General features: G+C 36.6%; 1 protein-coding gene across 1 annotated transcript in view; it reads right to left on the reverse strand.

Moving 5' to 3' along the window:
- The window catches only part of ENPEP (glutamyl aminopeptidase), a 90,416-nt gene that overhangs the window by 63,169 nt on the left and 5,206 nt on the right, over nt 1-22,041 (reverse strand). The window contains exons 2-3 of the mRNA XM_054591619.1: nt 9,305-9,446; nt 7,191-7,322 (exon numbers count right to left, since the gene is read on the reverse strand). Of these exons, the coding sequence (XP_054447594.1) occupies nt 7,191-7,322; nt 9,305-9,446 (274 nt within the window). The remainder of the gene's footprint in view (nt 1-7,190; nt 7,323-9,304; nt 9,447-22,041) is intronic.

Raw genomic sequence — 22,041 nt, forward strand, 5'->3', positions numbered from 1 at the left:
TTTATTCATAATTTCCAAAACTTGGAAGCAACCAAGATGTCCTCTAGAAGGTGAATACATAAATAAATGGTGGTCCACCCAGAGAATGGAAAATTTAGTTCTAAAAAGAAATAAGCTATGGAACTATAAAAAGACAGGGAAAAAAACTTAAATGCACATTACTAAGTGAAAGAAGTTAATTTTAAAAGGCCGCATCCTGTATGATTCCTACTATATGACATTTTGGAAGAGGCAAAACTGTAAAGACATTAAAGAGATCAGTTGTTGCCTGGGGTGGGTATGGGAGAGAAGGAAGATATGAATAGGTGAGGCAGAGGATTTTTAGAGCAGTAAAAACACTCTGTATGATATAAAAATACTATATACATATCATTGTACATTTGGTGAGATCCAAAGGATGTATAACCAAGACTTAAGCCTAAGGTAAGCTATGGACTTTGGGTATCTTGATATGTCATTTTAGGTTCATCCTTGGTTAAAAAAAAATACTATTTGGGGAGTGATATTGATAATGGGAGAGACTATGTATGTGTAAGAGCAGGGGGTACTCAATGGGGACCCCAAAATCCCCAGGATTTATATATAAAAAATTGTGTATTTATTCTTACATGTTTAAACTTCAGTCACCCTCAAAGTACTCTCCATTTGATGCAATACGCCTATCGATATATTTTTTTCCCACTGCTCAAAACAGTTTTTGAACCCATCGATTTTGATGCCTTTTGTGCTTCTGCAGTTTTTTTGTTTCACCTCTTCCACATTAAGTCACTTGGGGAGTGATCAGATGAATAGGAAGGGTAAGACACAGGGGTCACATTGTTTTTGGTCAAAAATTGTTGAACACTCAGTGCAGTGTGGGCAGGTGCACTCATAAATTGTCTATCATGAAATGGGCAAATGCACTGAAAGAATCTTCAAAAAAAATTCACTGAGGTGGCATTCCAGTGCCAATCACAACAATGCCAGCTGGTACGCTTATACAGATGGGTTCCAAGAAGACTCATCTAGTGGACAAAGCCTGTTCTACAAGTGGCCTGCTCTTCAGATAATTCTGGGGTTTTTTGGGTCTTCCCTCATATATGAAATCTTTGTGCCTTCCCTTAATTTAGTTGTAAACTAAACTTAAAAACTGCTCTAATAATGTCTTTTTTAAAAAGTTTGTGAAGACTTCAAAGAAAGTATATTTGCTGGATTTAAGAAATGATTTAAAACCCTCAAATAGAACAAAAGATGCAGTCATCTGGTAAGTTCAAGCCAACATACCCGACCAGAACAGGTGACTCATCATAAAAAAAAAAGAAGAAAGAAAGAAAATTAGGCCTATGGCAGCAACAGGAATGCAGTGTCCTTCAATAGGATTGCTATTAATGTAAATTCAACCAAAATAAAAATAGTTCCTTCTTCCTTTGTTTCTTTATATTATTTTCATTAACATTTTGTTTTCATTTTTAAAAATGTAAATAAATAAGAATCATCAGCAATAATCTATGGTTTCCTGAATTTTAAATATATATATATATTTATATATATGAATGAGAAAATTAGAGCCCTTAATTTGGAATAATCTCTCTAGTAAAAAAAATTAAAAACTCTTAAAATATTATAAAAATTAATATCATTCAGGAACTTAGCAAAACCACACCAAAAATGTCTTTTTAAAAAAATTATTTATTTATTTTTTTAGAGGCAGGGGAAGGGAGAGAGAAAGAGAGGAAAAGAAACATCAATGTGTGGTTGCCCCTTGCATGCCCCTAAACTGGGGACCTGGCCCACAACCCAGGTATATGCCCTGACTAGGAATCGAACCAGCGACCCTTTGGTTCTTAGGCTGGCACTCAATCCACTGAGCCACACCAGCCAGGGCTAAAAATGTCTTTTTAAAATATAAAATAAGCCTGTGCTAAAATATCTCTGAGGGGAGTAAAAGAATTGTCATTAGAACAGAACAAGAGTTGTTATTGTTTCTAGGCAAGACCCACTGATGCATGCAACAATTACTGGCCAAAATTTTAAGAAGAAATAAGATACTTACATAGCCATTAATTATCTCTTCCCATGTATTTACTAATTACTGAGGTAATTATAACATATATCCATTAATTCCTTGATAGTTCTCCCTCCAGAAAGTGGAGATTAATTCCCTTCCCCCTGGGTATATGCTGTACTTGGTGATTATTTCTAACAAATAGAGCATGGAAAAGAAAAATAGTAATTTACAGTGGAAAAACTTAACAGACATCACTTTAGCCAAGTCTTCGAAGTTAGCATCAGCAGTATTAAGTCACCATAATGGCATGTACCCCCTGAGATGATATGATATGAAGGGCACCCCACTTTTGCAATACTTTCCCCAAATCCAAAACCGCAGTAAAGCATGAGAAAACATCAGAAAAACCCAAATAGAAGGATATCTACAAAATGACCAGTACTCTTCAAAAGTGTCAAGAACATCAAAAAAAGGAAAAACTGAGAAAATGTCACAGATCGGAGGAAATTAAGGGCACCTGATAACTAAACACAATGTGGTCTCATCTATTGGATCTTCAAAGAGTAAAAGAACATTAGCTGGAAAAACTGGTGATATTTAAATAAAAGCTGTAGTAGTTAATATTTTTGTACAAATAATTTCTTAGTTTTAATGTGATAAAAGGTTATGTAAGATTTTAACACTGGGGGAATCAGGGTAAACATTATAAGAGTACTCTTGTTATCTTTGCAATTCTTCAGCAAATCTAAAATTATTTCAAAATAAGAAGTTTAAAAGTATATGAGCATTAAAACAATAATTGTGTCTAATAAGACTATTTTCATGTAAGGGATACATAAATTAAGAACCTAAAACAGCTTTAAAAAATAGAGTGCATAAAAAAAATCCATGACATACATATTTTGTGCCTTTGACCAATCTTTCCAGTCCAGACAAACAATGGACCAAGATAGAAGCAAGTAAGAAGACATAGACAAGCAGGTAGGACTCATTCACAGCTATAATTCCAAGTGCTACTATTCAGGAATCATCCTATAAGACTTTTTGAAAGAAGGCACAATACAATCTCTTTCACTGAGTTATTAGAATTAATATGGTTATAGTATAAACCTAATTAAACAGATGCTTTCAATCAGCATTCTCTTAGTGAACAATTCTTCCCAACTTCCTCTTCTTATGAAAGTCAAGAGTGGAAATATCTCCAGCAAGTTAACTGCTCCTTTTAGCACAACCTTTACAGAAGACACAGGTCAAAGACCCCAAAGAAATTCAAGACTTAATTGGAATACCGTTTTTCAGGAACAAGATCATCCTTGCCATTTAACTTTTCCTGATTTTGGTTCTGAGGAGACTAGTGCAAAGTTAAAAATTCTGGTAAATTACTGAGGATGAAGTTCAAATGTACCTCCAAGAGCACCACCAACCCAAAAATTTAAAATAATTTTACATGTGATAATATGGGAATGCTTCCTTTTTCCTATTTGCTTTTTTTTTTCCAAATTTTCTATAAGGTATGTGTATTAAACCTATAATTTTAAAAGCTTGAGAATATATGAATAATATTGTTCTGGATTTGAAAATGGATTTCGGTATATCCCAATGGGAGTCTTTGAGCTGAACTATCAAATTAATAATGTGCACCCAGGCTGGCGCGGCTCACTGGGATGAGCGTAGTCCTTCAAAGCCAAAAGGTTGCCAGTTCGATTCCTGGCCAGGGCACATACCTGGGTGGCAGGCCAGGTCTCCAATTGGGGTACATGAGAGGCAACCAACTGATGTTTCTCTTGGGCATCAATGTTTCTCTCCCTCTATATCTTCCTCCCTTCCCTTCTCTTTCAAAATAAATAAATAAAATCTTTTTTGAAAAGTTAATAATATGCTTATTGAGGACAATGTTTCCCATGATACAAAGACTCCTGCAAGAGCAAGAGAAACCCGTTGCAACTCAAGAGTTAACTCACATAACTAAAAAGTAATGTAATCTCTATACATTTTGTACAGTTCAGGGTATTTTATTTTTGTTTTTGGGTGGTAGAATTTAGTGATTTTATTTACTTTAAAACCCTTAATCAATCAACTAAATCTGATAAAGACTTCACGTGTAGATACTTTGCCAAAGAGTTGTAAAAAAATCCATCAATGGTTGGCCTCAATTGTTGCTAAAGTACTGTAAGTTACTCTTCAAGTTGCTCTGTTCTTTTTTTTCTTTTTCAAGATTGAATTAAAATGTAATACAACTAATATTCAAAAAAACATGCAGAGTTAAAAGTCTTCTGAGCTACCTTCAAAACCCGGTTTACCTTTTTCCTTAACAATTTTTTAGGACTGGGTCCTCCAATATAATTTTTCTTATATTATAATTTTTCTTATAAGCAGCAAGGACATTTTAACATAATGAATGGGTCAACTACTAGTATCAGCTACACTCTCTTGAAGTATACAATTAAGACCTTATTGTTTGATTAAGTTTGTTGATTCTGTGTTTGTTGATATAAAGAACTCTTGCTAGAAGGGTGACCATACCCAAGTTTAATCAGGATATTACAGATTCTTGGATTGCACAGTAATATCTGATTATGAATAACAGGTGATTAATGTGCCAGAATAACACTGTCAGGAGCAGAGTGGATAAGAATGGTCCTTTGCTTTATGAAATTTCTACTAAAAATATTGTATTACACAATAACTACCTAGTTTCCTTTCTTTTTTTTAACTGACAGAGTAACATAGGGATGTTAGGTCAAGAGGGTGTAGTAAATTGAAGCTTTGATGTACCCCTCCTGCTCCTAACATAGAGAAATAGCAGATGCAATAAAAAAATAAAAATATAAAAAAAATTTTAAAAACCCATGAGGCATATCAGGCTTTAAACAATATAAGCATCGCCATGGAGTTGATAAAAATACAAAGAAGTGGGCAAGAACTGAAAGTATAGGCTTTTTAGGCTCTGATTTTAGAAGAAATTAGAAATAGGTTCCTAGAGGTCAGAGCCAGGCCACACTTTGGAAATCATGATTTTAAATTTTGAGTACTTTTTCTGACTGTTTTCTCCTAACTTTTTGTTTTTATTTTATTGTGACCATATTTTCTTGAATCTCTGAATGTAATAATTAAAGGTTGAGTGTGTGTTTAATTTTGTATGTATATTATTTTTTGGAATTTTCTTTTGTTTTCTCAGTTATCACCATTTACCCCCACTGTGTCTTGGATTTTTCTTTCACGTTGCTTGTGTTCCTCATATGCCTGCTTGTCTTAGGCTATCTGTTCAGCTCTAAGAATATACAGTACTGTAAGTCTGATGTGGATTCCCTCTAATGTTACATCTAAGTAGACTTAAGCAGGATTTTTGTTGTTGTTGTTTTTGTTTTTGTAAATCTGCAGCGAGAAATTGTACTGGGAACATTTGTGCTTTGTCATCAGCGACAGGATTTCAACGTAGCGTGAGTGGGTAGGGAGCCAGGCAGGGACTTCCTGAATGTCAAAAAGGTGGAATTTACCATAAATTGTCATTCACACTAAATGCCTTAAAGTTCTCCCTTCTTGTTCTGCTCAACTTTTAAGGCAGACAGCCCCACAGGTTTTTGCAAGAGGGAAAGCTCTGGCTGTCCCTCTGCTATAGATGAGGCCAAGGGAGGGGTACCCACTTTGCTCAGCTCCACATCTCAATTTCACTGAGTTCTCCTGACTCAGGGTCTCTCATAAGTATCCAAAGAGATTTTGACTTTCTATTCCTCTCTTACCAAACAAATGACCAGAGAGTAATAAATTATGACAGTATTATCTTCTCTTCCCACCCAAAAGAGGAAATCTTTGCCAACTTAAGGTAGAATGTATACACTCAGCTTTGACAGAGGAATGATTTAAGTAATATTTACCACTTAAAGGGTATTTGGGGATCTTTGCCAAACTATATTTTCTATTATGTCTTTCCGAATCCTCTACATAGTAAAATCCATCATTAGAGCTCAACTAACTAACTTCTACGCTCTAATCAATGACCCAGCCAGTACAGCTACACAGTAATATTATCTCTTGGCCAATGGTAGAGCTCTGTACCCCGTCTAAAAAGTCACATAAAAGAAACATATGTGATCAAAGAAAGACAAAATCTGGATGAGTCATCATGATATACAGCCCCTTTAAAAAGGTCTTTAAAAGCCCTTTTGAAAAATCAACATTCCTCCATCTGCTGTAATTTGGATACATATAGGCAGGTTTAGGATATCTCAGTATCAACCCCTCCTATACCACCATTAAGGCAAAATTCCCTGGGAGCTAGTTTCACAGGAAATAGAGAAATCTATTCCTTCCCTCAAATGATTGGTGAGGAGGTAAAGATATTTTCAGACTATCATATTTCAGAAGGCATAGCAGGGCACAGTATTTGGGATGAATTTGGGATTTAACTCTCCACACTTGCCTGCTGGAAAAACTTGAACAGAATAATTAAAGTCATTAAATTTTAATTATCTCATCTTTAAAATGGGGGTGATGACTTCTTCCTTATAAAACTATATTGAATAGATTACAAGAATATGTATTTATTATATATACATAGATATATAGATGATTGATAGATAGACAGATAGATAGATAGATAGATAGATAGATAGATAGATAGATAGATAGAAAATGTAGCACAGAGGTGAAATAACAGACTAAGTAAGTATTTAGGACATAAGCCAAATGGGGGCCTCCCAAATGAGAAAAATAGTTAGGTAAAAGTATTTGGTTTTTCAAAAGAAAATTACTGAATTACTTGTCTTGATAAAAACATTTTATATTTTCTTACATTTTAACAAATGCTTTTTGACACTTTGGTGTTGTCTTATTTTGAATTACATAGAGGAAGAGCACTTTTACAAACCTCCCAGTGCTTAGTCACCCAAAGGATATTGACCTACCTCTGGTTTCCTTCTCTCTCCCTGGGTTCTCTGGGACCCCGCCCAAACACTCAGCCATTTCACTAAATTAGGCCACCCCAATAATTGAGGCTACCCATTTCTATGTCTGTTGTGTTTGTTTATTTTTCACCTGTGTCTTTTTACTTTATATTTTTTCTATGTTGTTCCTTGTACCATCAAGCTCACAGACCTGGGTAACTAATGGGCTTTTCTAGTCTGTTGTATAAAAAAAATTCAGAAAAGTAGAAAATTAACCAAAAATGCATAAGTGATACATTTTTTAAAAACATGGGACTCACAGGTATTCCCCTCTTTGACCTTCTCTGCACATAATCAAATTGATGCACAGCAAAGCACACCAGATAAGTGCTCATGGGGACAGACTTCTCAAAAGTTGTTTTAGTCCATTTATCATCCACCGACTCTTCTTTCTATTGAAAACAAAAGATAAACTTTTATTTATCAAAAGATCAATCATGTACAAAGACAAACAATTATTCCAAACCTGGCTTTCTAGTCAGAAGCCCTTTGCCAAAGCTTAAGGGTAAAATTTCTTTTTACCCCTAAATGGTGATATTGAAAAGGCTAAAGGAAAATTTATTTTCTTTTCAGTACTGTGAAAGAGTGATTGAACTATAAACTGTATAAAGTTTCTCAGAGAAAAATAAAATTTTGACTGTGATATAAATGGGAGAGGAGATTAGTTACCCTCCTACATGAAACACACAATCCTGACCATAATATTTGAGGAGCTACTGTGATTCCTTAATGAAGGCGAGGGTAGTGCTCAAAGCCTTGCACACATCAAGAACTAAGTAGGTATTTGCTGACTTGGGTATATGTAGGAGGATACCAGTCATAGCAGGATATTGGTTTCTCTTTCCATCTCTGCTTGTCTATACCGAAGACCCAAGGTATGGGCACTCCTTAAGTCACTGCATTGGCTACCATGGAGAAAGAGAAGGATTCCACTGCTTGGTGCAACTACTGACCCCATCTGTCTGGCTTTCTGTCCGTGCCAGCTTTGCATTCCCCCTGGCCAATCACCAGTCCTCAGACTCCATCTATGACTCCAACTCCTGCTACCCATTGTTTAAATATTTCCACATGCCCTGTAGCCACACATTAAGTCACACAACAGTGAGATGCTTTAAAAAGGAATTAAGCAAGGGAAGCCAAACTAGAAGTGATGCATGGTTGACAAGGCAAGCATGTGTACACATGTGCTTGTATGGGAGTGTTCAAACTCCAGCGAAGTGAGATACTCTGCAATAAAAACTTACTGGTATTAGTTCTGATCTAATTATACAGAACAGTCTCTTTTTCTCTAAGACTTCCAGAAGTATACTCTGCAAGAGGAAAAGGTAATATGAGGAGGTCTTAAGCAGGAGTTAATAAAGTTTTCATTCTTTCAAAATCTTCCCAGCCTCACTTTCCCCCTTCCATGCCAACACATTCTAATGGCATTTTCCTCTGACCCAATCTTCTGGGTTGGCGTCTCATACTTTAAGTTTATTCTTTCCGCTTTCTCCTCCAATCAAAACTCAATTGCCCAGGTACCTGACACCACAGGAATACAAGATAATGAACCAATTCACACTGAGGGGTTTTTTTGAGGAATATTTATAATAAAAAGGGATGAATTTCAGTGATGATATTTCACATAGAAGATCAGAAAGATGTGAAATACAATTTTGGCAGGGTTTCCTTCTGATACTAGGTAGGTGAGAATTATGTCTAAGGACAAGCTTTACCCTTTTACACGTCAAATGTTTAAAATATAATATACCTCAACTTTAAGGAAATAACTCTTTAGTTAACTACATTACCCATTATGGGGATAAGGAGCAGTAACTATGGAAAAAAGTCTTATGGTAATAGTTGCACAGACAGAACTTACTGTAGCCTTTTTTTTTTTTTTTAACATTTAATGAGTACATCTAATTCATCAGAAAATCTATGGATATGTTATTTCCTGAAACTGGCTTCTGCACCCTAATATTTAAGTGATGATATTTTGCAGTATCTCTATTTTAAAAACTGGATTTATATTTAAATATAAACTGAGAATAGTGACAAGGGCCTAAATATTTCTCAGTCTGTAATTTCTTTATTTTGCCATTATGTTGTCATTCTTTCAATAAAGCAGAGCCCAGCTAGTGTATGTCTACTGCATTCTCTCTAGCTTAGAAAACCTAGGGTGTCTTTTTGGCCAGACTGTGGTCTCTTGGGCTAAAGACTTCTGTGATTCAAAGAAAAGAGATTCCCAAAATGTGTTTTGAAATCTCTAAATAGGCTATTAGAGCACATCTAATTTTAGAAATCAGTAGGATTCTTTCATAGCAAATCAAGTAATTTACCCAATATTTTAAACAGACTATCTTCATAAACAAAAAAATTTAAAAATACTCACCTCCACTGGCATATTTGAAAGTGCCTTATATTCTTTGGGGTGGATGATAGATATTGTATAAGTTGCCTTTTTGTTGGGCTCATCAAAACAAGGGAAGGATTTCCTGGCATCTGTTGGTTCATGATCGGTGGCTGCTATGCTCCTTAGAAACAAACACACACACACAAATAACCAAAATGCATGCAATTTCTTCTAACAGCCCCTATGTTTCCATTCCCATAGGAAAAAAAAAAAAAACACAACTATGTCATTATAGCCATTACCTTTCTTAAAATGAGTGTCCATACAGAAACTATCAAAGAATTGTCAAGACGTTTATGAAATTTTTCAGGTAACAAATGAAAGTCCAGAGACAACTTCAGATATTTTCTATGATATTTTTTAGCTATTTTGGTGTCATAATTAAAAATATGGTAACTGTAGATGAGCAAAAATAAACCCAGTTATGAGACATCACTCTCTTCACCACAAAGATGTCGAACAACAAGTAGATAAACACAAAGCCACCTCAAGCACTTGTCTTGGACAGACCCGTGAGAGAGTGAGCAGCTGTGTTCTGTCATGGAGGAGAGAAGCATATTTCAGAGTTCCTGCTCCTGTCCCTAAGGGAATATTCTTTCTTATTTATTTTACCCCAGGGGAAAAACTCAGTTTCAGTTCCAAGCAAAGGCAGGGCTCTGAGTAACGTCCCAGGTGAAGCAAACTTTGGCCAGGTTTAAAGCCCATTTTTTGAGAAGAGAGCATTTCTGTATGGCTCTAACTTCATATGCTTATGTAAGCAAAAATGTTAACATTTAATGTATCTGTCATTTCAAAGTGGAAATACTTTTTCTGAGTAAATGCTGAAAAAGCCAATGAATATATACTTTTTATGTGTAGTCACACCACAGTAAGATAGTATTGTTATTGCGTTACTCATTAGAAGAATAAGCAAAGTAAAAAAAAAAAAAGAAAGGAAAAGTAAAAAAATTTTGACTTATATTCATTAATAATTTGTGTAAGGAAAATATTTTGTCCTTCAAGATCCTCAGGAACTAAGGAAGGTATATCATAAAGGTTATCAAGCTAAATTATTAGATCATTCATTCATCTAACAAATATTTATTGCACCCTTTACTTCCACTCTCTCTCACAGATGCACACATTTGCTAGGCATTGTTCTAGGTACTGAGGGAATAACAATGACAAAATAGATGTATAAAATAGATATATAAATAGGTAAATGAATAGTATATAAATAAGTAGCATGATGGGAGCGCTATATAAAATAAAATGGAGAGTGAGAGAGAATGACTCAGGAGCAGTGGTGAGCAACATAAAGTAGGGTAGTCAGGGACAGTCTCTTACAGTAGGTGATGGTTTGTTGAGATCTAAAAGATGAGAAAAGGCCAGACAGGTGAAGATTAAGTAAAATGTGTTCTAGTAGAGGGAACAGCAAGTGCACAGCTTCTAAGGTAGAAATGACCTTCTGTGGTTAAGGACCTGAAAGGCATCCCATGTGACTGAAGTATAAGTGAACCAGGGGGACTGGGCAAAAGAGAGGTCTTGAGAGGCCAGCAGAGACCATGGTAAGAGTCTGGATTTCATTTTGGTTCAAGGATGTACTATATACATTAATTTACTTAAAAGATAATATGTCATAGGTCAACATCCATCTATAAGAAATTAAAATATTTTTGAATTCCTTTTAAAAATCTCTCTAGATAAAAAAAAAAATTACTTGTTAATAACTCAGCCAAGAAAACTAATCTATGTGAAAAACACAACCAGAAAAATGTCTGTCTGGAGAGACTGTTGACTAAGAGACAGAATTTTCCAGGATGCCTGAGAAGAAATCTTTATCTTCATTGGAGTGTAGGTAACAAAAATGTGTGCATTTGTAAATATTCATTGAATTGTGCCCAACAGGTTTGTGTATTCAATGTATATAAATTTTTCTTAAAAATAGAAAGATGGAAGTGTAGGTAAACATGGCTTGCCTCCTCACACAACCACAGAAAAAATTACCACTAAACTATAAAACTACTATCACCCAGAACTGTCAGAAAAGCAAGCTGTGTGGAAGTCCAACAACCATGGAATTAAAGAAGTCACATTCATACAGACAGGTAGAAGGGGCATTCCCACACCCACATGTCGTAGATAAAATCAGGATGGATACTCAGGAGTGAGGGATCCCAGACCCATTCCAGAGCACACAGCCCAGGCTTCCAATGTGAGGAAGATAAGTCCCCATAACTTCTGTCTGTAAAAACCAGTGGGGATTGGGGCAGCAAAAGAAACTGAGGGATTCTCAGGCATCTCTCCATAAACAGTCCGCAATAGACTTAGGACTTACACAGACTCACTCCCTCTGGACTCTGGCACCAGGGCAGCACCTGGAAGGGCACTAGTGGCAAAAAGGGAAAACTAAGCGATTGGCATCAGGATGAGTGCTGGGGGCAGCTTCCCATCACACAAAAGTCCAGAGGCCAGGCAGCAGCCATTGTCTTCTTTCTGAGCCCTCCCCAACACAGAGCCAAAGAGCAGCAATACCATATCGGAGGCTCCATCAACCTGGTTCACACAGGTTTTCCCACCCTGATGATTACCTAAGGCTCTTCCCCATCCAACTTGCAGATGCATTTTTCTACAATACACTACACTACTAGGACAGGGAGCCAAAGAAGCTCTACCTAATACATAGAAACAAAAGCAGGGAGGCTGCCAAAAAGAGGAAACAAAGAACTGTGGCCCAAATGAGAGAACAGAACAAAACTCAAAAAAAAAGAAGCAAACAAAATGGAGATGAGCAATCTATCAGATACAGAGTTCAAAACACTGGTTAATAGGATGCTCAAGGAACTCCCTAGATACTTCAACAACATAAGAAAGACCTAGGCGGAAATGAAGGTTACACTAAGTGAAATAAAAATGTACAGGGAATCAACAGTGGAGTGGATAAAGCTGAAAATCAAATCAATGACTTGGAACATAAGGATGGAAAAAAACATTCAATCACAACAGCAAGAAGAAAAAAGAACCCCCCCAAAAAAAAGATAAGCTAAGGAGACTCTGGGACAATGTCAAACATCAAACATACCAACATTCGAATCAGAGGGGTGCCAGAAGAGAAAGAGCAAGAAATTTAAAACTTATTTGAAAAAAAGCAATGGAAGAAAACTTTCCTAATTTGGTGAAGGAAATAGGCATACAAGTCCAAGAGGCACAGTGAATCCCAAACAAGATGGACACAAAGAGGAACACACTAAGACACATCACAGTTAAAATGCCAAAGGTTAAAGATAAAGAGAGACTCTTACAAGCAGCAAGAGAAAAGCAGATAGTCACCTACAAAGGAGTTCCCAAAAGACTGTCAGATGATTTCTCAAAAGAAACTTCATAGGCTAGATGGGACTGGCAAGGAGTATTCAAAGTGATGAAAAACAAGGACCTACATCCAAGATTACTCTCTCCAGCAAAGCTATCACTTAGAATTTAAGGGCAGAAAAAGTGCTTCCCAGACAAGGTAAAGCAAAAGGAGTTTATCATCACCAAGACGTTACGGGAAATGTTAAAGGGACTTATTTAAGAAAAAGAAGATGATCAAAACTATTAACTTTAAAATGGCAATAAATTGACAATGATCAACAATTGAATCTAAAACACAAACTGAGCAAACGACCAGAACAGGAACAGAATCGTAGATACAGAGATCATTTGGATGGTTACCAGTTGGGAGGTGGAAGGAGGAGACTGGGTGAAAAGGTGCAGGGATTTAGAAATACAGATGGGTAGTTGCAAATAGACAGGGGGATGTTAAGAACAGTATGGAGTAGCCAAAGAATGTATATGCATAACCCATGAGCTTGAACTAAGGGGCAGAATTGCTGGAGGTTAATGGGGGGTGCCAGCAGGAGGGGGCAAAGAGAAAAATTGGGACTACTGTAGTAGCATAATAAAAATACATTTTTTAAAAATAGAATTTTATGACCGCATTTAATTCACAAGACGGGTGGGAAGAGTACATGAGATAATGCTGGTACGGGGCTGAAGCAGTGGCTGACGCAGTGGCTGCTCCACAGCTGATGATCGGTAAATGAAGACACTGCAAGAAATTAGATCTGCTTGTGGATAAATAAAAGGCTATAAAAAATGGATTGGGATGAAGCGGTGTGGACAGCCTAGAGCAGTGCTTCTCATAGTTTAACATAAACAAGAATCACCAGGGATCGTTTCAAAAAGCAGATTCCAATTCAGGAGGTCTGGGCTGGGGGTTGGAATGCCGACTTTCTAACAGAATGCCACTCAAATAGCAGAGGAGCATGAAGTCAACTTGGCAGAGTACAAAACACAAGTCACAGTTCTCTTCTGTTAAAAAAAAAAAAAAACAACCTCTAATTTCTTAAGATATGAAGTAAGAAACTGGAAAGCCAGGAGGGACATCTTGTGGAGAAACCTGCCAAGAGTGTTGGAGGGTCTTCAACTCCTCCTGAGTGACCTGGAGAAAGGTCACTGCTGTATCCAACCATTTGGCTGGACCACTCACAGAACCTACCTCCAACCCATGGGCTTTACAGATGAACAGGAAGAGGAGGAGTTGGATTTGAGGGTCAGAGCCTGCTGTGTATAATTCCCCTTATTGCTGCTAGACTAATTGACTAATTTTCAGAATGGGTGTCCCCAGCTACTCCCATCAATGGTGACTGGGCTGTGACAGCTCCTCATTCCCCACCAATTTTTGGCATTATTCAGCTCTCTAATTTCTGCCAGTCTAACTGGTGTAAGTGATACCTCATTATCATTTTAAGTTGTATTTTTCTGATCACAAACAAATATGACCATATTTTCATAAAAAAATAAATTTTACCTAAAAAAGAACTGTAAGTGAAATATTGAACTCAATAAGTAGTTTTGTGTTGTTGCAGTGGCATAGGTTAGCAACTCAGAAAAAGCCTTCTCTATCTGAGCACACTTAAAAAGAGAATAATAGAAAGCAACTTTCTCACTGTTGGAGAAAATAATTTATAAATTTGTTAGCAGGGAAGTTTAGAATGTAGCTTTGGCTTTAAAATGAAAATGCTGGTTTGGTATACACTGAATGATTTTCAAGTAGATAGCGATAGAAGGATATAAAAACACACATTTCCTAGGTTTGTCTGCTGAACAGACCTGGATGCAATGACAGGCATGTAGCAATGAACGCAACTAGTTCCCAGATGATCATTCTGAAATATCATCCTCTGCTGGAAGGAACCAGGATTCCTTAGAGAAAGGGCTGATTCCAGTGTGGGGTCAGGAAAAGTCCACAATGATCCTGGAACATCTTGCTGTGCCAAAAACTAAGGAAGTTCTCAAAGAATCATAAGAACAAGTAGAAAGGACACAGGCGTCCACTCAAAGGGACTACCACTAACCAAATCTGAGGGAATTGGAATATCAAAATGAGCAATGGGATTATAACCATTGAATAAAATAAGAATCCTTACTCTGATAAATACAAAAAATATGAACAAATAAATAAGGAGGGGAGGAGCTCTTCTTTACAATAGATTGCCTGCCAATAATTTTAGGAGGAATGATGGTTTTAGAAATGATGGGCAGTGGATGCCAGAACAAATGGGTGAAAGTTTGATGAGGAAAGGGATATCTGAGTAGTTTAAAAAAAAAAATCTCTCTAAAAATTACGTAGGGAAAAACTCTAACTTTACAACGGAGAAACCTTTTGGGTTACAACTTAAGCAAGTGATCAAAGATAGTAACATCATTAATAGTGCAAGACAGCTTGCTGAGTCTCCTCATGTGACTTCTTGACAGGGACACAGCATTACTTCTGTGAAATTCTTGATAAAAATGCTTAAGTTGCATTTTTAAATCAGGAGAACAGTCTGAAAAACTAAAACTGAAGGACATTCTCAAAATAGGTGGCCTGAACTCTTCAAAAATAATCAAGGTGTGGAAGAAAAAGAAAGTCTAGGGGATGGTTCTAGTTTATAGAATCTAGCCCTGGCTGGTGCAGTTCAGAGGACTGAGTGCCAGCCTGCAAACCCAATGATTGCTGGTTCAATTCCCAGTCAGGGCACATGCCCGGGCTGCGGGCTAGATCCCCAGCTGAGGGCACACGAGAGGCAACCACACATTGATGTTTTTCTCCCCCTCTTTTTCCCTCCCTTTCTCTAAAAATAAAGTCTTTAAAAAAAAAATAAGTGAATCTAAAATGGCACTACACTAAATGTAATAAAGAATCCAGGCTGTCTTTAGGACTGTGAAAAACAAAGCTCAATAGCACATTTTGTGGTTAATTGATGAGATTTGATTATGACAGTGGATTAAATAATTGTATTATATCAGTATTAAACTTCCAGATTTTAATAACGGCTTATCATTGTTAGAGAAAGTTGTGTGCTTAAGAAATATATACTGAGTGTTAAGAGGTAAAGGTAAACAGTGTTTCAATATACTTAGAGAGAGACAAAGCCGGGAGAGAGAGAAACATTGAAAGGAGGAGAGAGAGAGAGGAAATAGGACACATGTAAACAACTGGTGAATCTGGGTAAAGTGTTTCAAGGAGCCTCTTTTACTACTTGTGAAACTTTTCTGTAAATTTGAAATTATTTCAAAACGAAAAGTTACTCAAAAGTTTCAGCCAAAAATTTATTCTTCAGTAAAATAATTACTGATGAGTTTTTGTGAGGGTAACAATTTAACTAGTGAACTGAAGTTTCTAACACTGCAGATTGCAGTGAATTGCCAATACATCAGAATATAAAGAAATCTGTACACTTTCCTTGGGTACTAAGGTTTTCTAGTAAGCTGCACTGAGCTCCAATCCCGTGTTTTGTCAGCTGTCTTTTTATTCCGAGTTCTTCTGGCTTCTGATTTCTTCCAGAGGAAAAGGAAAGGGAAAAATCACTGCAAGAATGTTGCAGCTTAGTCGCACCTCAGAAATTTGAGAATATATGTATGTGTGCAGGCGTACATGTGTGCGCGCACACGCTGTACCTTTGTGTGTGGGGGATAAGGGTGAGGAGGGAGTGGAATTACAGGTTCCTAAGCAATAGCAGTAGGTTAGGTTTTCAAATACTCTTTTCCAGGCTCTGCTCTATGTCCCTGCACCCAAGAGGAATTTTTATCCTTTCTCCATTTCTCTTTAAAAGAGCTATGCCTGACAGCTCAGAGATACTTTGGAAATGGAACATAGTGTCAGAGATGTCTCTGTGTGGTATGTTTGCAGGTCCTGTCACTGAATGTTAATCACTGCGAACTCCTTCAATTACTGTGACCTGGACATACATTGGTGTAGTTAAAGTGATATTCATTAAGAAGGGTTATAAACTGTGCGCTGTTTTTTCTAAATTGTAGAGCCAATATGGTTCTATGGGGAAAACCCTCTTCTAAGAAAAAAACTTTCTAGATTCTAATTCTATTTCAGCTCCTTAAGTGTGATCTTGCACAAATTACAAAATCTGCGATTCTTAATGCCCTCATCTATAACACCTGGTTACCGAAGCACATCTGGCCTCTTCACAGGGTTGAGGGAACAGAGAAGAGTTAGGTCACATGTAGTAGTATATTTGAAACTCCCTTGAAATTTGCATAATGGGATTGGTATACACCTCATTCTATTTTCTTAAATTCTAAAAGGCTAACTATACTTTCTTTTTCCATGCACACACAGCATACACAACTTTAATCAACCAAATGAAAAAGTCCCAAATGTACAAGTAAAAAAATTCAAACTGTTGACACAGGTTTAAATAACATCAGCTACTTTTTTGTACAACTGTATAAATTCGAAACAGCTAGCCTAACTGTATCTACAACACTTGTTTATACGGAGTCTGTACAGAACGATCTGTACATTGATTTCCTCAGAACCCTTAGATGGCACCTCTTGGCGAAGACTCAACACTTCATTCATATATCTTACAAGAAAAGGAAGACTATTTCTAGGATTGACAACGCTGTGAGTCCTGTGCTCAGACCACATAGGCTCCGCTTTCTTGGTTAAGATCCTTCCGCCCTACAGACCACACCAGATGCCTAGGCCCCTCTAAACAGCTTTGCACAGAGTGCTCCAAATAAAAGCCTATAAACCACCCCAAGATGAGAAAGCAGAGTCCTAACAAGAGTGCCACATAGCGCCAGGCTTGGGGGAACCTGCCTAACTATGCTTTCTGATGCAGCACCTTCCACAACCAACAGACTTCAGAATTGAATCATTTGACACTAATAGATGTACTGGAACAAAATTAGTGTTTTTAAATTTGTGTGTAAATCATATAGGCAATATGATTTTTTTAAAATGATAATTTGTTTTCTCATGAACTCCTGTATAACTCAAAAGCTCCTACTTAACTATGCTAAATTCCATCCAAAGTTACTAAAGTTTTGTAAAGATACGCAAATTTGAAAACAAGGTATATGAGAAAGCAGTACAAAATAAGTATAGACCATGACTTAGTGGGAGAGGTTTTACTCAGTGATTAAACTGTTTTCTTTTTAAAATCAGCTGAATTATGTTACAAATTAATGGAAAAGGCCTGGCTAATAGCTTAATACCTTCGGGAGTGACTGCTGTGTATGTCCTGAGTAATTACAGTGCCAGGCAAACTGCTGAGGTAAACCACTTTTGCTACGTTAATATGTCACTTTTGAGGTTCAGCGCGTTAATAATACAATTCTATGTGGCTTGTTAATTGATAAAAGGGAAGAATGGCCCTCTGACTTCTCTGAGCACGTAACAATCAAGGAGACTTTAAAGAAAGCTAGAGAGAGAAAAGGTGATGATGCAAGTCATAGGCCAGTTCACTCTGAATCAACATAACAAAACAAACTACTTGATTATCTCATAAGTCACCTGTCATACTATTTCCAGTGAAGACTCTCAGGCTAAATTCAGCAATTTAATAACTTAATCCAGCAAAATAAATAGCAAGGTCTGGGTGAAAGCCTTAAACAACGGGCTTCTGATGCAAGCAAGGCAGCCACGGCTGCTAAGTGTCTATACAGACAAGCAAGCGTTCCAGATTTAAGTAGGGAAGCCGATCAGTGCAAGACAACCCATTTAGCTTATGCAGATTCCAACGTGTTTTTGATGGTTTGAATTAACCTATTAATTATTTAACCTTTTTTTCCAATTGTTTTTCCAATGTAGAAGACATCCAAGGTCAAGTAAAATCATTTTTGTTTCCTTGCTTCTAAAATAATGGGAATAACTAAGCCTCCTACAACAATTAAACAAGACCAAAAATATTGATTCTTTATTGGTAATGGGTATACTAATAGCTCGACATATCAATCTAAGAATATAATGAATAAACTGACATACCACTAAAATTTCAAGATCAACACTACAAATGACTATATATGTCCGTGCATGTGGGAATATATCGCACACATTTCACTAAGACCACCGCACGGATTTCTTTTTTTATTGTATTTCCACTTAACTCCTAAATGTTTATCACAAGCCTTAACCTTGTGCTTCATACTTATTTATCCAAATGCCTACAAGATGTCTCTTCCTATCTAGGAATTCTTACAGGCATTCAACACATCTGACATTAAACTTAGGACCTTCCCTTCTAAACTTGGTTCTTCTCTTGTAATTCCAATTAATGTGTGGGCTATTTCTCAGATCAGGTGTCTGGGGCATACTAGGCCTTTTACTTTAACTTAACCCTCTGCATAGTCACTCAGTCTGCAAATTCTGACTCCCTTACCTCCAAACTGTCTTCTCCACTGTGTCCTCTTCTGTCTATGTTGAAACCACTGTCATACCCGATATTCATGTTCTCTTCCTTGAGCCATTGCCTTATCTCCCATGTACCCCAGCACAAATTTGGCACTTTCCTTCCCCATCCATATCTAAATACTCACCAGCTAATTTTTCCTTTACATTGCTTGTCATTAGCTAACCTTCCTTTTCTTTCCTATAGGTTTCCTAGGGTTAGAGTGCAAGAAGCTAGCTTGCACTCTGCTTCTCTGACTTGGTTGGTGCCTTTCTTTTTGCCTGCTTTTCCTTTCTTATTTGCTTATTAAAATCCCACCATAATATCACAATTCAGTGCCAATCCTACTAATGTTATAAAGAACACTCCAGAAAACTCAAACTAGAAACCATCTGTCCCCCTTTTAAATTTTTTTGATTCCTGTTCCTTTCAATATTCTCAGTCCTTAAAATATAAAGACTGTGTTCTTAAACCAGAGAAAGATTTACCAATTCTGCTTCTCCTCAATAAGAAATGAAACCAAGTGAAGTTTTTCACCCTCACTGAGTTGGGAGCTAGAGATGTTACCGGTAGAACTTGGAGTCCTTCATGGGAAAGGGGCTGTAGCATTGTGACTTCTCCCAGCTTGTGCCGGAGCACGTTGGAGTGCAAAAACCTGCACAAAACTATTTCTGTATACCCATTCAGTAACGTTTGAGTGTTCACTGTGTGCCGGGCAGCGGACAAGAGAGACTCAGCCTACTCTCAGAGACCCACAGAAGGGTCCACGCTCACGTAAGTTTGGGAAACAGCAACTATGGCAGTCTCTGGAAATTCATAATGGACATTGTCATATAAAAGTCTCTGAAAAGTCCCACCATTAAAAACATGCTCTATTTAATCCTATTGCCCAAACTAATTGTCCTCCCCTGCTTTTGTTCTGGCAAAATCTATAAATATCCCATGAGGCTAGAGCTCTGTGGAACATACTTGGGGAAATGCTGTGCAAGAGCAATTCAAATGCTGAGAAAGAAAACGTTGAACCTGGGATAGAAAAAAAATATCATTATATATTTTGGAGATTCGAGTAGAGAGGACTCTGTCTGGGAAAAGGACAACTGCAAAGAGTGAGGGTTTTGGTGGTGTGGGCCGGAAAAAATTTCAAAGTTTCCAATCCTTTTAAGTGGTTTTCCTCAGACCTTAAGGAACAGACCAGAGAGTAGGAAAAGTGACTTTTAAGTTTTCCAGACTTTGTCCTCCTAAACCTCACTATAAGCCTGTCCCTAGCAACATGATGTGGAGACTCTTATTGGGGAACTTTAAGCTGGCTCTGCCTTCTTCTACAACTCTCCTTTATTTCACAATTTTGAGGCAAAGCAGCTCAGATAGTTGTCTCCCTTCTGTGAATTTCAAGCCCAGGTTATATTTGCAGAAATCCAGTAATTTTGGTTACTTCTGAGTGCAGTCATGTTTAGTTTGCATTATGGTTGCAACAATGATATCCCAAACTGCTAATATTCATTCCCGGAGTTAGATTTCGTATTAAGGCAAACAAGTCAGAAAATATAATTTTGGTTGCATACTGGAAATCTATTACTATAATGGACTTTTAAATTGCATGAGCATTGAGTATTACGAAGCTCACTGTATAATGTGAAAGAATGGTGCTGCTCCAGTGAGTTCACTCCTATGGTCCTTATATAGATATTGTGGATGGGAACCCCTACAGGCCTGCCTTTTCCAAAGCCTTAAAAAAAGAATTTTCTCAAGCGTTCGAAATATTTCATAACAAGCAAAACCAAAAGTATTCCATGTTGCTTAAATGAAGTTATTGAGTATGTGCCAAAACTATTCCAAAGCGTGTGTGCAGAGCAGAACTGGCAGCATCCAGTGTAATATGAGAGCCTCAAAAGCTACCAATGAAAACAGACAAACTCAGGAAAACCAGTCTTCCCTGAGGACCTAACTGAACACAGGCCTTCCTTGCCAATCTTACTGTTGCATAGTATTTTTTTGACCAACAAGGAAGACAGCTGAGTTTCAGGATGCCAGTTCTCACATTTATATTTATGGTAAAATGAACTAGTACAGTAAAATAACCTAAAGAATCAGAGTGAAAAATATATATTTTCATATATAGTGCTTTTTAAAATTTGTAAAGTATGTAATAGAAATTTATTAATGGAACATCGTTTCATATTTTTTGGCCTTCCGGCAATGTACAGAATTTTTATAATATATTTTGATGACTTTACCTGGATGAAATTTCTGTTGTTTTCACAAGCTAAGAAACAGTTTTAAAACCTTAAAAATAGTCACTTAAAATTTTTGACTAATTTTCATTTACAGTAATGAATTTTTTGAATCTCTTGAAGATGGTTTCCTTCAGAATAGTATGCCTTTTCCTCCACTGAAGAGCAAACACTTTAAAAAAGCATTTTAATGTTAGTGCAGTTCAGAGAGATAAGTACTTTCATGCGTTGTTAATGGAAATGTAATTTGAGACATATTTTTTGAAAGTCAGTTTGAACACACACACATAAACATGTGCATGTACATGTTATATATGTATATGTGTATAAAATACAGATCTGTGTACACTCATACATATGTAGTTTGGACCATTTTCCTAAAGAAATATTAGGAATGTTATATAGTTTATTATAGAAATGTTCATTAAATTTTATTATAGAGATGTTCACTAAATGTTATAGGTGTTTATAGGTAAAAAAGCAGAAGCAACTTAAATGCCCAGGTTTAATGGAAAAGTTGCATAAATTATGTTAGATTCACACAATGAACTATCACGTTTCCATTAAATTATTTATGGAAGAATACCAAATGACATATTAAAGTGTTGATATATTCTAAAAGAATTTTACACAATATTACGTATAGCATAATAATGTCATGTTTATCTATGTCCAGAAGAAATACTAGAAGAATGTCTGCCTAAATATTAACAAAGACTATATTTGAATGATGGACTTATAAACAGATTTTTATTTTTTCATATAATGTTCCCTGACACCCAAGTTTTCTGCA

The sequence above is a fragment of the Pteronotus mesoamericanus genome, unplaced genomic scaffold (assembly GCF_021234165.1).
Source record: "Pteronotus mesoamericanus isolate MK-2021 breed Mesoamerican mustached bat unplaced genomic scaffold, CSHL_Meso_final scaffold_232, whole genome shotgun sequence".
In the NCBI taxonomy this organism is placed as follows: Eukaryota; Metazoa; Chordata; class Mammalia; order Chiroptera; family Mormoopidae; genus Pteronotus; species Pteronotus mesoamericanus.